This window comes from Urocampus carinirostris, chromosome 17 (genome assembly GCF_059441175.1).
Source record: "Urocampus carinirostris isolate Australia breed hairy pipefish chromosome 17, RoL_Ucar_1.0, whole genome shotgun sequence".
Taxonomy (NCBI): Eukaryota; Metazoa; Chordata; class Actinopteri; order Syngnathiformes; family Syngnathidae; genus Urocampus; species Urocampus carinirostris.
Genome location: NC_142365.1, coordinates 31,056,184 through 31,071,499, shown reverse-complemented (window position 1 = coordinate 31,071,499; position 15,316 = coordinate 31,056,184). Strand labels below are relative to the sequence as shown.

At 43.3% G+C, this 15,316-nt stretch overlaps 1 protein-coding gene across 2 annotated transcripts in view; it reads right to left on the bottom strand.

The window, feature by feature from the left end:
- fat3b (FAT atypical cadherin 3b) overlaps window positions 1-15,316 on the bottom strand; it is a 196,898-nt gene that overhangs the window by 175,877 nt on the left and 5,705 nt on the right. For both annotated transcript variants that reach the window (XM_088321825.1, XM_088321826.1), the window contains exons 3-5: window positions 12,344-15,308; window positions 11,921-12,055; window positions 9,943-10,144 (exon numbers count right to left, since the gene is read on the bottom strand). In XM_088321825.1, coding sequence (XP_088177951.1) covers window positions 9,943-10,144; window positions 11,921-12,055; window positions 12,344-15,289 — 3,283 coding nt within the window. In that variant the 5' untranslated portion in view covers window positions 15,290-15,308. The remainder of the gene's footprint in view (window positions 1-9,942; window positions 10,145-11,920; window positions 12,056-12,343; window positions 15,309-15,316) is intronic.

Genomic DNA, 15,316 nt, shown 5'->3' with positions numbered 1-15,316 from the left:
ATAAAACTATAAATTATAGCGAGCTGGCTAGGTATTATTTTATTTTATTTGTCGCCATGGAACGGCTTTTGTTTGATGGCTGCGTACTGAGCGACCGCCGCTGCGACAAAACTCTCCTGCGGGGATAATAAAGTTCTCCTTGACCTTGCACAACTGTCAAAATGACAGAGCTGATACGAGTATGTTATTTAAGTCTACATATACAATAAGTGTGTTGCCCTTACGGCAACTCTTTTTCTTTAACCCCTCAACAATCGAGAAAAATTCACCTAAAATCACAATCCAAGACGTACCAGAGGTAAAATGAATGCTGTTGTTGAATCGTTTGAAAAATCTAGACTGTTTTGGTCTCTTTTGAAAGCTAACACTAACGTTTGGTCTCCACTGCAAGTGCTATTGCCATTGAGTAATCTAAGTTGGAACGCAGAGACACAGAAAGTTTTTATTCTCGTCTGAAATTTGCAATCACATGCCTGCAAAACAGTGTAGCATGGGAATTTTAGCTCGAAAGCAGCTGGTACAATAGCATGAAGCCCTACCTGGTCTTAGGTCAAATTTGATAACAATCTGAAATTTTAAACATTGTAATTTACACATTTTTTTATGTGTATGTCACGGCTTTTCCAAAGTGGCAATTTGGAGACTACAAAAGAACCCTCTTAACGGATATCTCTAAAACCTCTTCAACAGGGTTTTTAAATTTGGCCCATTTTTTTAGACATTGTGAAATCAATTTTAAGAGATTCAAAGGTTTGATTTCTCTTTCCACATCTATCGCTGTTGTGCACATTTATGCATGATAATTGTACATGAAACTCGATCGTGAGTGGCCATATGCATGTTTTTGGAGAGTCTAATTTGAATACACATATATATTTTCAGAATTTCATTGGCTAACCAATGTGTCAATCATCAATTGAACTGGTCCCCACTTGCTGAAGTTATTTGGAGCCAAAATAAGGCGTGCTCGTTTTTCAATATAGGCCCTCATTGGCTATTGCAGGTTGTGGACGGTGAAAAAAAGCTTGCAATTGAGACTCTCAACTTAAGAGTGGAGTCAATCAATAGGTCAGAGATTACAGCCATATTGAAAAAAATCTTACAAGTTTGTTTACCTGTAAAAGGGAATTATTGGGCGAAACAGACGGAATACAACAAGGAATGCCAACCAACACAGAAATGCTTTTAGAAAGATTTTTCTTATCTGTCGGCATTAACGTGTAAATATTTTACACGGTTGGATTCACTGGACTTTAGTGAATCAGACCATCCATCCATCCATTATCTGCAACACTTATCCTCAGTAGGGTCGCGGGGGTGCTGGAGCCCATCCCAGCAATCATCGGGCAGTGGGCAGGGGACACCCTGAACTGGTTGCCAGCCAATTGCAGGGAACACAGAGACAGACATCTCACTCGCTCATTCACACCTTGGGACAATTTGAACCGTCCAATTAACCTGACAAGCATGCTTTTGGAATGTGGGGGGAAACTGGAGTGCCCGGAGGAAACCCACGCAAGCATGGGGAGAACATGCAAACTACTCATAGGAGGTTCGATATCATGACCTCAGAACTGTGCAGCACACTCCCTAACCACTTTTCCGCCGTGCTGCCCTGAATCAGACCATGTTGCTGAATAATTGTATCTGTTGACTACCAGAACAATTTATTTTCAATTTTTATTTTGTTTTGTAATATGTTTTTCAGGGATTTTGGTTGCTTGACTTTACAGTTGCTCAGAAAGAAAAAGTTTAAATCGGTAAATTCACTGTAGAGTGAAAAATTAAGGTTAGAATAATATAATCCAAATACATTTTTTATTCATTAATTTCATGCATAATGTGTCACAAGCCAGGAACAGAGACAGGAGTCAATAGTGTTCTTTTTTTACTCAGTTTTATTGAGAAAGAGAGCAGTGCTTGCTTCCACGATCCGATGATCGTTGGACACGGGTAGCTGATGGCAGGAACGCGGGAGTGGCACTTCCGTGTCGAGCGAAGATAGTCGTGGGCGGCGGGAAAGCTGATCGATAGCTGGGACGGGGAGCAAGGGTGGTAACGAGTCCAGAAAAAAGATCGGCAACAAGTATCAGGCAGGAAAGTGGTCAAAACAGGTCGATGGCCAGGACCGAAGAGCAGGGCAGAAACGGGTCCAAAAACGGGTCCAGAAACAGGTCGGCAACAGGTAACAGGCAGGAGTAAACAGGGCAGGAGATTTTTCGGAAGGTACGGAGCTTGTCAAGCAAAAGCGTAGGTTCGCAGGGCGGTCTGACGGCTTCCTGACAGGCGGACAGCCGGATCAGGCTAGCAGACGGGGACCTCGGACAGATTGGGCGTTTCGAGAGGAGGTCTGGAGCGGATAGGTTAAGAGGCCGTGTGAGGGCAGGTCCGGTGGCATTCAGCCCCCCTCTCCAGAACTGCCCCTGTCCGCCAGTCGAAGCGAGGGTTGTGTTGAATCAGCAAAGGATGACCCAAGACAAGCGGTTGACCAAGGGAGGGGATCAGGTGGAACTGGATCCTTTTGAGGTGGTTACCGGATGTTTGCATCTTTACTAGCCCCGTAACGTGTGTCGCTGTGCCCACCAGGTGACTGTCCAGAGCCTGGGGAGGGACTGGGGTTGGGAGGGAAACTAACTTTAACCCAATTCTCTGGGCTAAAGCCGTGTCCAAGATGTTGACCTCAGCACCAGAGTCCACGAGGGCGGGCAGGAACTGGGTGGAACCAGAACTCAGAAGATGGGCCTGGAGCACTAGCCCTCCGGTTTGGGAGTTCGGTGTGCGGACGGAACTCAGTCGGATGACTTCAACCATCCGGTGAGTTCCCCCTTTTGACGGGCAAGAGGATACCCGGCGTCCTCCCCCGCCACAGTACAGGCAGAGTCCCTCTGAGATTTGACGCTGACGCTCCTCGACGGACAGCGACAAGCAATCCACCTCCATTTCCTCCGGTGGGTCTAGTAGGATCGCGGGTGGCTGCTGGAAATCCGAAGTGGGAAAGCTGATCGATAGCTGGGACGGGGGAGCAAGTCCAGAAAAAAGGTCGGCAACAATAATCAGGCAGGAAACAGGGCAAAACAGGTCCATGGCCGGGAAGGAAGAGCAGGGCAGAAACGGCTCCAGAAACAGGTCGGCAACAGGTAACAGGCAGGAGTAAACAGGGCAGGAGATTGTCGGAAGGTACGGCGCTTGCCAAGCAAAAGCGTAGGTTCGCAGGGCGGTCTGACGGCTTCCTCTTGGAAGCTGGGGTTTAAAAGGAGTAAGTGAACCAATCAGCGCTCAGGGCTGTTGGCGCCAACGGGGCAGCCGCAGGTACCCGAATCAGTAATCATGACATATTATTACATTGTTATAGGTAGTATATCGGTTAAAGCAACAACAAAAAATCTGAGGAGCTGTTTAGGAGCTGATCTCAAAGAGCCGGTTCTCTAAAAAGAAACGGAATTCCCATCACTTATCGATTGCCCGTACCTGGAAAGTTATACAATTTCCCCATATTTTATATGTTTTTTTATCATTTCAATTTGCGTAAGCCATACAAAAATGTTTATATGTGAAAAAATATTTTTCTTTATCTTGCTGTGAATAAATTAGTGCTGCGTTGTGTTTGTCAGGATTATTGTCACTGAATAAGGGGCACTGCAGTCATCTCTTGGGTTTACAGGTATGCAATAACCAAGCAAGCCATTGAACAAAATCCTGTTATAACAATAATCACAAAAGCAGTGGTGATATTTAATACTGTAGTTGACTAAATCACCGATATGAGTATTAAATTGATGGTTACGCCTCTGGGCACACAAACTGGACTTACATGGGGGCCGCCGGAGCTATGGTCTAGGTGAAGTTCCACAAGAAAACCTTTGATAAAAACATTCAACTGTTTTCAAATATATATTTTTTTAATACCTAACAAAATAAGATTATAAAAAACGTCACCAAATAATGTGAAAATAAATAAATCAATTAGTATTATATGATTCCATAATCTGCATGGGATGCACTCACATTTGTTTTTTTAAGTTTTCCTAACACAAAAAAAATCACCACAAACACCCAAAAACTGACGGAAAAAGAACAGTTCATCAAAAAAGAAAAAGCAGGACACTTAATGAGGAAAGGCCCCACTAATATTAATGTGACACTGTGTATTATTTGACAATTAGTTGTCGCTGCATTATTTACATTATGTAGTGCAACTGAAGTCAAGTGTTACAAAGCTCAAAGAATATTACAAACTACGGAGATTCAAAGTGACCAAATTGCCCAACCCATTTTCTCTTCTGTTCTTTTGTTCTTTTTTTAGGTACCTGCAAGATGGCGGAACATTATTTCAGCTCCTTCTACGTGAGTCTAATACTATGTTAAATAAATACTAATTTTTCAACCTAAAAGTATTTTAAAACGTGCACGTTTATGTCATAGTTCATGTAGTTTTGCTTGAGATATAAATGTTTTTTTTTAACGAATGAAACTTTTTTTACCACTAAATGGTGTGAAATAATACATGCAGGTACTGTCCTTTTGAAGGTAGAGTAATCCTATTTTCATTTTTTGCCAAGGCATGGATGTTTTTTGTTCTGGTATTCATTCCTGGTTTTTGTTTAGAAAACCTTTTAAGAGTTAAGTTTTCATATTAAGGCTGGGGCCTCAAACTATCCTCCTGCGGGCCACAAGTTTGAGACCCCTGGCCTAGACTGGCCACCCACCGTGGTCTTACAAAAATCTGTGGAAAACATGTATTTTAAATAACGTATATGGTTTCTGGATCCATGCACAATGTTATGAACTAATGGTAACACTCCTGGAGAAAGGTTTTCAAATGTTTTCAACAATGAACACAGTTATTGAAATGTGATTATTTTCTGAAGTGAGAGGCTACAGAAAAAAATCTCGGACGTATAGTTAAAAACCACTTCCATGGAAATATAGAATGCGCAGACATGCACGCCATTTTGTGCAGCTTCTCAAAAAGAAGTCCCGGGATTTCATCTAAGCCACACGTAGCCTCGTTTGACGTGTACTGCAAATGCCAAATGTCGTATGCTGAACGTGACACTGCCGCACTGTGTGAACAACTTTGTTTTTTGTGCGTTTGTGTGAGTGTGTTAAGGCACGATTAAGTCACACGGATCCAGGACAACCTCGACTGGCGTTCTGGTTTGGTTAGCAGGGCAAGCCTTCAGGCTTTGCCACTGCAACTGTCGTGTCGCCCTCATTAAAATAATGATCTCCCAATGCACAACAAACCAGCAACTCTAACGTCATTCTCGTCTGCCAGTCCCACTTTCAAAACTTTTGTTGACAAACTTTTACTATAAGCAACAGGCTTAGGGAGTGACCGAAAACATGTAAAGGCGTTACAAAATTAGATTTTTTTTTAAATATAAGTATATTCGTTACAGTTGCAAAACTAAAGATGTTATCAAAATACAGGTATCTTGAGTTTAAAAAAGCATTGCTTACTTAGTACTTAAGTATTTTTTTCACCAAGTACTTTTTTACTTTTCTCACGTAAGTATTTGGATGACTACATTTATTTCCATTTGAGTAATATTATTCTGAAGTAACAGTACTTTTACATGAGTAAACTTTTGGCTACTCTTCCACACCTCTGCTTAATACACTGTACTACATGGTTAAAATGTAAAATGTTTCCCTCCTAATTATATTTCAAGGTTACATTGTGTATCTTGTTATTATTCATTTACAAAATTTAATAATTTAATTTAAATTATGTTGATTTTGTCTTTCATTGGCATAATCAGTATCGGAGTGATCCAAAAGTAATTAAAAGTACTGAAATAACATTACTGAAATTCTATGGTATTCCTTTGAGTATTCAATATTAGGTCAGAATTCCATTTTGCAGAAAATGATCAAACAATGTCAAATCATGTGAGGTAAATACTGTTATTTAAGTCATTCAACTATCTATTATATATATATGTATATATATATATATATATATATATATATATATATATATATATATATATATGTGTGTTATCTGACTGATAGTTGTCGAATGTGAGGTTTGGGAGGGGGACGTTGCATTTGCACGTCAAAAGTTGCCGTGACAACCCTGCCACATGGAGGTCCGCCCCTCCCAGGAGACCGGAACCAAGAGCTGGTACACGTCAATGGGCAACCAGAGAGCCTTGCCAAGTCAGCAGCTTGGCTTGATCACAAGCCTACCAGGATTACTCACCACTCTACAGCTGAGGACATCTTCATCGACGCAGAACTTCGCCAGACATCTCGATGTAGCTAGGTATTGGTATTGGTGTGACGTTAAAGGGGGAACTCTATCAAAATACAATGTTGGTGTCCAAAAATGGTGCCAGTTTAAGTTCTCAGCTTCCAGTCGTCTTTGTTTTATTTTATTTTTAGTGTTTTGTGTTCTATTCAAGCTTTTTCAGTAGATCATTAGTAAAAGAAGAGTCCATAAATCCAAGAGTGTGTGTGTCTTGATTTAAGTATATTGAACTATCAAGAAAGGTAAAAAGATTTCCTCTAAAGTGTGTGTAGCCACCCTTCAGAGTAACTAAGGAAGGTTTTTCATTTGTTTTCCTGACATTACGATCTAAAAACATATGTGGTGCTCCAAAAAGGTGAGACAAGTTTCGAAGAGAACAAACTCGCCTCTTTAATTCAATTGGTCAATAAATTATTTGTTTGACTAATGTATTTACCACCCATATTTGCTACACGTGTTACGTTAGTGATTACATTTTCAACAGGTAACTCATAACTGTATCAAGGTACGCTTTTAAAGTAACACCCTAACGCTGCACGGTTAGCCTATAAAATTGGTGGCTGTTTGTAAGGACCAAAAAGCTGTAGTCTAACGCATAAAGCGGTAGTCTTAAATAATGACTGCTTGCATGAAATTAAGAAAATGAAGACTTCAAATAGTCGAGCTTTTAAGGGGCCGGTCACACAGACATTTGCGGCTGAATCACGGCCAGAAATTTCTGACTTTGAGGCGGACACTATAGGACGCATTGAGATCGCCATTCAGACGAGTTACGGCAGTGCATAACACGAGGTCGGAAATTCGCGCGCGGGTGGCAGCGCGAAAAAAAATTGCGCTGTTCAATTCTTGACAGCGCGTGGACACAGCCTTTCACGAGTTTATCGAGGCTGGACCGCAGCCGTAAACTTCTGGCCGTGAAGCAGATGTCGTTGGGCGCTGTTGGACGTTTTGAGACCGCCATATAGACGAGATAGAGCAGTGCTTTACTCGCGGTCGGAAATTTTCACGTGGTTGGCCGCGTTCAAAACTTTTGAGCTGCTCAAAAGTTTGAGCACGTGTTAAACCGCGTGCCGCACACGTGGTCAACACGAGGTAATGACGCGGAAATGACGCGGAACGACGTGCTCTGGCCGCGGCCAGGGCGTAGTTACACATGGGTAGGACGGGAAATTTCAGCGGGTAATCGTGGGCGGAGCATGGTAATAGCATGTTCTGCGCCTGTATCGCAGTGTTATTACGTGAAATTAGCGTGTTACGCGTGTGACAGTCAAACGCCTTTCTCCGCGTATATACAGCGCGATTTGCCGAGCACACCATTGTGCTCGTGACGTCAAGGGGGTGAACATGGATCACCGTCAGCGTAGTCTCTTCATTTCGAATAAATCTTTCGGTGCATTAACAATGGTCGTAGCAAGGCTTTGATGCTAGGTCCTTAGCTTGGCCTTTTGGCCGAGAGTAAGAGTCCCGGCTCCTAAGCTTTGTAACGTGTTATGAACTGATCGATAATTAATAATTAGAAAAATAGATAAAACAATTACCCTCAATAAACCCCTCCCCGTCAGCGTAGTAATCTCGTCTTAACCCATATTTATTTCTTGACATTTCTTTTCAAGATAATAAAATGAATATGATGCCATAGCTTGAAATCTTGATATTCACGGGACTGTGTCTAGAGCGTTTATGATTTCTACAGCCCGATAAATACATTCCTGCCGAGATTTGCATTTCCTCGCATCTCCAACTATTTATACCTCGTTTTATCTCACTTATAGGAAATGTAATGGCGAACATATAACCAAATTCACTTCGTCTTGCAATTGTTGGGAATGTAATACAACATAAACCATTCCGTCTTTATTTTTGTTGTGAACGTAATCGAACGGTAAATCCTTCCCCCCTCGCGTGAACGCGCATTCTGCTGCGCTTTCATCAGAAGCGATCGTATTCTATATTAAACGCTTATTAAAACAATAAAGCGAGCTAATTATAATAATTGGGAGATCCTAGTCTATATAACGCGTTTATTTAAACAATAAAGTGCGATCGTATTCTACAAAATGCATTTGTTAACGCGGATGAAAAGGTCAAAAGCGATTGCAGCAGAATGCGCGTTCACGCGAGGGTGGGGGGGTGGGGTGGCGGGGGGCGTGCGTAGGAGTCGGATTTGGGCACAACACCGGCTCGGGAGCTTTTATACCCGTGGTCCACATGAGAAAATGACGCAGAAATGACGCAATGAGGAAGCGAAACAGTCGCCGGCGTCTTTTTTTCGGCCATACCACAGACGAACGGCGGGTTGTCAAATTTTGCGCATTTTCCATCCCGGGCAAAAAAAAAAAAACGCAAAATTTTAGCCGTGATTCAGCCGCAAATGTCTGTGTGACCGGCCCCTAACACTATTCGGGTGCTCAAATTGCAGGCAAAACTTCACCAAATGAGACTCAACACTTCCATGTGCAATTGGACTGTCTATTTCATGACAAACCGCACACAGAGGGTCAGGGTGGGGACAAATACTTCCTCCACTTTGGTCGTCAACACCAGAGTTCCCAAGGGATCTGTTCTAAGTGCTCTATTCCTTGTACACTCATTGCCTTGCTTGCTTTGCAGATAAGATAAACTACAGGAGAGAGGTGCCACATCTGTAGTAAATGTGTCACAACAACTTGGTGCTAATCACCAAGAAAGCCACGGAGATCTTTGGAAAAAGTGCATAAAACATCAGCCTTGCACTACAGGCAACAAAGTGGAGAGGCTAAGAAGTTTTCAAAATCCTGATAGAAACAGTGACGAAGGTCCTGTCCTGCAGGAGGTCAAATTTCTTCAGCAGTAGAAAAGGCACTTTTGTGCCCCTACTATCCGAAGGAGCTAAAGACACCTCACATTCTCAGACCTCGAAAGGTAATTTTTTTACAGTTGTGCCATCAGAAGTCTACAGATATATGGATGTTTAGTGGGATTTCCCAACTGTCTAAAGGCTGACCAGCAGGCATTCCAGCAGATTGTGAAGGCTGCTGGGGGAATTATAGGAACAACTTTCCCTGAGATCAGCACCACCTACACAACTTGCTGTCTACAACCAGTAAGCAACATCCTGAAGGACCAGCACCGCTCTGCTCACCACATTTACCACCTGCTGCCCTCGGGCAGAAGATACAAGTTCATACAGGCCAAAACATCTAAACTGGCCAACAGTCTGTATCCACAGGCTGTTAGGCTGTTAAACTCTTCCTCTCCATCTGTGGTGTTTTACACCAGAACGAATCAAGATCATCTCAGGGCCCGAAAAAACCTTTGTGGGGAACAGATGTGGCTCAGAGGCCTTGACTTTGAAATAAGTGTTATAGAATATTCCCCGAAAAAAAGAATGTGTTACCTTTTTCTTCTATTAAGTTGGAAAGGAATATTTGATAGTACAATTTTCTGACCGATACCCATATCTTGAGTACTCATTGCAATAGACTCACAGACAAGACAGTAAAAATGATAGATCTTTTTCCAGGAATACCTTCAAATCCAATGACAATCCCCTCTTTCCTTATTTCCGGGATTCTGATAAAAAAAAAAGCAACCAATAATTCGATCGAGAGTACTTCTGCCTTAAAAACAACCAGCAACTTGAATTGGTACTTGTGAAGCACATGACTGGTATGAGAAGTTAATCAAGTTGCCTTGGAGCATCTAACCTGTGTCTTCGTCAATGGTGAAGACGTCCAGGCCGCTTCCGCCTTGAATGGAGTATTTCACGGCGCCGTCCCTCCCCTTGTCGTCATCCATGGCATCCACTCTAAGAACACTGGTCCCCACCCGTGAGTTTTCCTTCACTGAACCTCTCAGGGCAAAGTCGGCAAAGTAGGGCGCGTATACATTTTTGTTGACACCCACCACCTGGAAAACAGTTTAAAGTAAAAGGAAGTTAGAGTAATAAGATTATCTTGATTGAATAATTAAGATCTTGGAGGCAGCTGCATTGTGGATGACAGGACGCACTGTGTTAAATATAGTGAAATAACATCTGAGCCCTTTAGTGTTACCATGATGTGTTCCGCAGTGTTCAGTACTTGGCCCCCTTCTTTTCAGCATTTACATGCTTCCGTTAGGTGATATTATTCGCAAGTATAATATCAGTTTCCATTGCTACGCAGATGGCATTCAACTATATCTTCCGATGGAGGAATCTGCCACACTGAACTGTGGAAATTTGGAGGCCTGCCTCACTGAGATAAAAGAATGAATGTCACTCAACTTCTTGCGCCTCAACTCTGAAAAGACCGAATTGCTAGTTATTGGTCCATCTAAATGCCGTGACTTCACAAAAACGGCTCTGAACAATGACAAATGTAATATCACCCAGAGTGACTCAGTCAAAAATGTAGGTGTCATATTCTGTCCTTTCAAACACACAGTAAGAATATTACTAGAACAGCTTTTTTCCATCCTCAAAATATTGCTAAAATTCGCCCTATGCGGTCTCAGTCGGATGCGGAGATTATAATTCATGCGTTTGTTACCTGCCGCCTCGATTACTGTAATGCACTAATCTCCGGTCTCCCGAAGTCTAAAATCAAGAGCCTTCATCTAGTACAAAATGCTGCAGTGAGGCTTTATAATTTAGACAAGAAAGTTTGATCACATTACCCCCATTTTACCTAACCTGCATTGGCTCCCTGATAGCTTAATTTGGGATTCTAAGGTTCTGTTGGTATTATACAAAATCATGCATGGACTTGCTCCCTCATATCTTTCAGATTGAATTTCCCCCTATGTTCCGGTCCGGAGCCTTTGCTCCAAAAACGCTGGTCTACTAGTGATCCCAAGAGCCAAAAAGAGGTTCCGCAGGTTCGAGAGCGTTTTCCATTCGGGCCCCGGTGCTATGGAAGGCTCTTCCCCCTGAGATTCGATCAGAAACCTCAGTGGAAAATGTTTAAATCTAAGCTTAAAACACACTTCTTTTCTATAGCATATGAATAACCTATATTTTATGTTGATAATATGTGTATTATTTGCCCTCATGTAGGTTTTAGATTAGGGGATGGTGTTATAAGTCTGTAGTTTGCAATAGTCTTTGATTTGTGCAGCCTTTTAAGACCCTTTATGATTAAGAGCTATACAAATAAACATGACTTTACTTGACTTGTAGTAATGCATTGGAGAGAATGATGCAACATTTTTGTTTATTAAGAGAATTAGGTTTGGCTGTCTAACTTGCCTATTGTTATCAACTCAATATTAGATAATAGGCAGTTTTACTTTATTGTTTTGTCGGGTTCCTGTAGGACTTGCTGTCAGTTTGTTATTATTGTTTAAGAATTCAGCTTGCAGCAAAGCTGTGTCAAGGGATTGTTTTTCCTCCATTCTAGAAAGAGCAATAGGCAGGTTGATAAAAATGAAACAACAATGTGTCAAGAGAAGCTGTGCACCCTATATACTTATGTTGTACATTTTTACATTCCTACCTAAATAAATGCCAGGGTCTATGATCAAGCAAGCCCATTTACACTAGAATGTAATTTTAATGGATGTAGCCATCAATAGCACTGATGAGTCATTTCTCTTTTTATTCATACAGGTATCAATACATTAACGTACTCGTATAATATAGAATTGCAAATAACTTTTTCATCTGTGATGCCAAACTAATTTGAACATCGTTCATGGGCGCACCTCAACCTCCATGAACGTCATGCTGCTTAGGGTGGGCTTCCCCTGGTCCTCTGCAAGCAGTGTGAGGTTATAAAATGCCTGCATCTCAAAGTCAAGCCCCTTCCTTATCCTCAACATGCCACTAGTAGAGTCCATCTGCCAAAAAAACACACACACACAAATATAAACAAGAATTAGTATGCAGCATTTAATATACAGGACATATGTAAGACGGATAATCTGTTTTCTATTTATCCATCCATTTCCTATATTGCTTATCCTGTTTGGAGTCGGACAGCTGGAGTCTATCAAAACGGGCTATGATATTTAAGCAGACTACACTTCAGACTTTTCTCGATTTAGAATGAGATTTTGGTAATGATTGGATCCCTTAAACAGATTATTAAGAACCAGGCATTGAATACATTAAATTAGAATACAGACCTCAAAAGTCCCGTTGAAGTCGCTGAAAAGGGAGTACCGGACTTGTCCACCAGGCCCACTATCAGGGTCCTTGGCCTGGACCCACATTAGAACTGCACCCGGTGGAAGATCTTCCAGCACTCGAGTGTTGTAAGCACTCGGGATGAAGGAGGGAGCACAGTCATTCACGTCTTCCACAACAATGTTTAACGTGGTTACCGCTGATCTCCGATTGCCTCTTTCGGCCTTGTCTCTGGCCTCCACCTTCAGGGTGAATGTCGGAAAGCTCTCTCGATCTAGTTGGCCAGCCACAAAGACGCCGCCGGTCTCGCTGTCGATTCCAAATTGAGGGGCACCAGACAGCAGGCGATAGGACAATTGCGCGTTCTGACCAGAGTCTTTGTCAAAAGCGGAGACTGTGAGCACTTGCAAACCCAAAGGGGCATTTTCTGCGACAAACGTAGTGAACATGTCCTGAGTGAACTGCGGGTCATTGTCGTTGGAATCTTCCACAATAACTGTCAGGAGCCTCCAGTTGGACATTTGGGGGATACCTTGATCGTAAACGGTGATGTTGAGAAAGTAGCGGTCAGTTCGCTCGCGGTCCAACGGTTGCAGGATGGTAAGCAAGCCACTCTCCATGTCCAGAGTCAAACTGTTCTCCTTGCTGCTGTCGTAAACGGAGAAAAGAAGAAAGCCGTTGAAACCCGTGTCGTCGTCTCTTGCCCTAACCTGGAAAACGCTCGCTCCAGGCGGGAGGTCCTCACGGACCAGAATACTTGTCGGCAAAGCCTCAAACTGCGGCGCATGTTTGTTCGTGGAGAAGACATCTGGTGTCCACTTATCGTTTCTCACTCGAGCTATCGCTGAGGCCTTGGAGAGCATTTTCTCAGCCATCAACTGGGCCACCAGGGTCTCCTTACAGCTGAGCCCCCAAGGAGGTACTGAACCCCTAACGACAGATATATTCACATATGTGTGTGTTGAGGATATTTCTCCATCTGTGGCAATGACTTTCAAACTGAACAGGCCACTCTTTAAATTCGCCCCCTCTAAAGAGCTCTTCAACGACAAGGCACCAGACTCCGCATTCAATATGAAATAGTTCATTTCGTTTCCAGCAACAACCTCGTACTTGACCATTCCAAGCTCATCTATGTCTACGGCTGACAGGGTGACTATGGCTTGGCCGACAGGGAAATCACTACCTATCATTCCTCTGCAGGAGACTCTCTCAAAGATAGGAGGGTTGTCATTTATATTTATCACACGTACAGTCACATTCACCTCATTCTCCCGCCTGTAAGGTGAACCCCAGTCTGAGGCTCGCACGGCAAACATGTATATTTCCTCTGTCGACTCAAAGTCCAGGTCTCGCTCAATCCTCACCTCCCCCGTGTCTTGGTCCACATTAAAAGGAAGTGACGGCTCACCTATAATCCTGTGTGTGATAAAACCATTTTCCCCTTCGTCTTCATCCACGGCCGACACAATGAGAACAACTGTACCGACAGCCAAGCTTTCATTGACAGAAACATTATAAAATGGCTGGCCGAATACCGGGGAGTTATCATTAGCATCCTCCACTGTAATTCTGACTTTTGCTCTGAGCCCGCTGACAGCCTCTAACACTTCCATCTCCATGAAAGTGTGTGATATCCTTGTCAGCCGCCTTGAGGTCATAATAACGCCAGTCGAGGGATTTATATCAAAATACATTAGTTCTGAGGAGCAACAGAAGCTGTAATTGACACTCATGGGAGTGGGGGAGATTCTGAGCATCTCGACAACAGTGCCTGGGGGAGCAATTTCACTCACTACCACTTCATAAACGTCCTTCTCAAAACTCCCTGGTGGCTGTTCAGGCTTTTTGACGAACAATTGAAGTATTTGCGTGTTGGAAAACTTAGAGGGAACACCACGGTCTTTAGCCTGAAAGGTTAAATTGTAGCCAAAGGGGTATATGTCCCAGTTAACCTGCTGTGATGCTTGGACCCAATATTCATTCACACTGTGTGGCGATTGATCAATCGCAAGCTGTTCAAGTGGGTCACCGTCAATGATAGTCACCCACTCTATGGACCCGCTAACCCCCTCGTCTTTATCTTCCACCCACACTTTGGCAAGGACTGGGTTTAGGTCAGTCCATGATGGGACAACGGCAACTGCTTTCAAGATGGGCGCAAACTCATTGATCTGCGTCACGCTCACCAACAGACGAGCCGTGCTGCTGATGCCGTTAATTCCATAGAGATTCATCCCTCTGTCGACAACCTGTACCTCTAACTCTAAAGGGTCCTGAGTGTCCATTCTGAGTTGGCCAGTTAGCGTGACTACACCGCTTGTGGGATGTACTGCAAAGAGGTCCAGTTTGCTCTTGAAAAAGTAATAAAACTCAGCGTTAGACCCCGTGTCAGCGTCTGTGGCTGTCACGCGACCGACACTAGTGCCCAAAGGGGCGGTCTCGGACACCACAAATGAATAAGAAGTGGGCGAGAAGAGAGGACGCAGGTCGTTAGTGTCCAAGATGTTTATGTAGACAGTTGCCAATGCTTCAAGACCTCCTTGGGCAGTAGCCTTGACAGTCAGTGTGTAGTTTTCTTGCACTTCACGATTCAGCATGGAACCGGTGTTTGTGCGGATCCGCAGGAAGCAGAAATCCCCCAGGGTAAAGTCCTCAGCCTGGAAAATTCCCTCACCGTTGCCGGACTCAATAGAGAACTTAATGTCAAATGAGCGAACTAGGGTAATGCCCATTTTTACCCGACTATCTGCGTAGGTCCTGGCGGCGGCGTTTTCCAAGATGGAGGCATTGTAGGCGGGCTGGCTGAAGAGCAGTGGCCCTGCGGCCCTCATCTCCGGCAGCAACTGGCCGAGAAGCATTGGGAAGGGGCAGGTGAGCATAAAGCAAATACGGCGGTAAAGAAACAGGAAGTGCATCATAACTCCTCTCAGATTGGGCTTCATCTCACATCATCCAGTCAACCTGCAAAA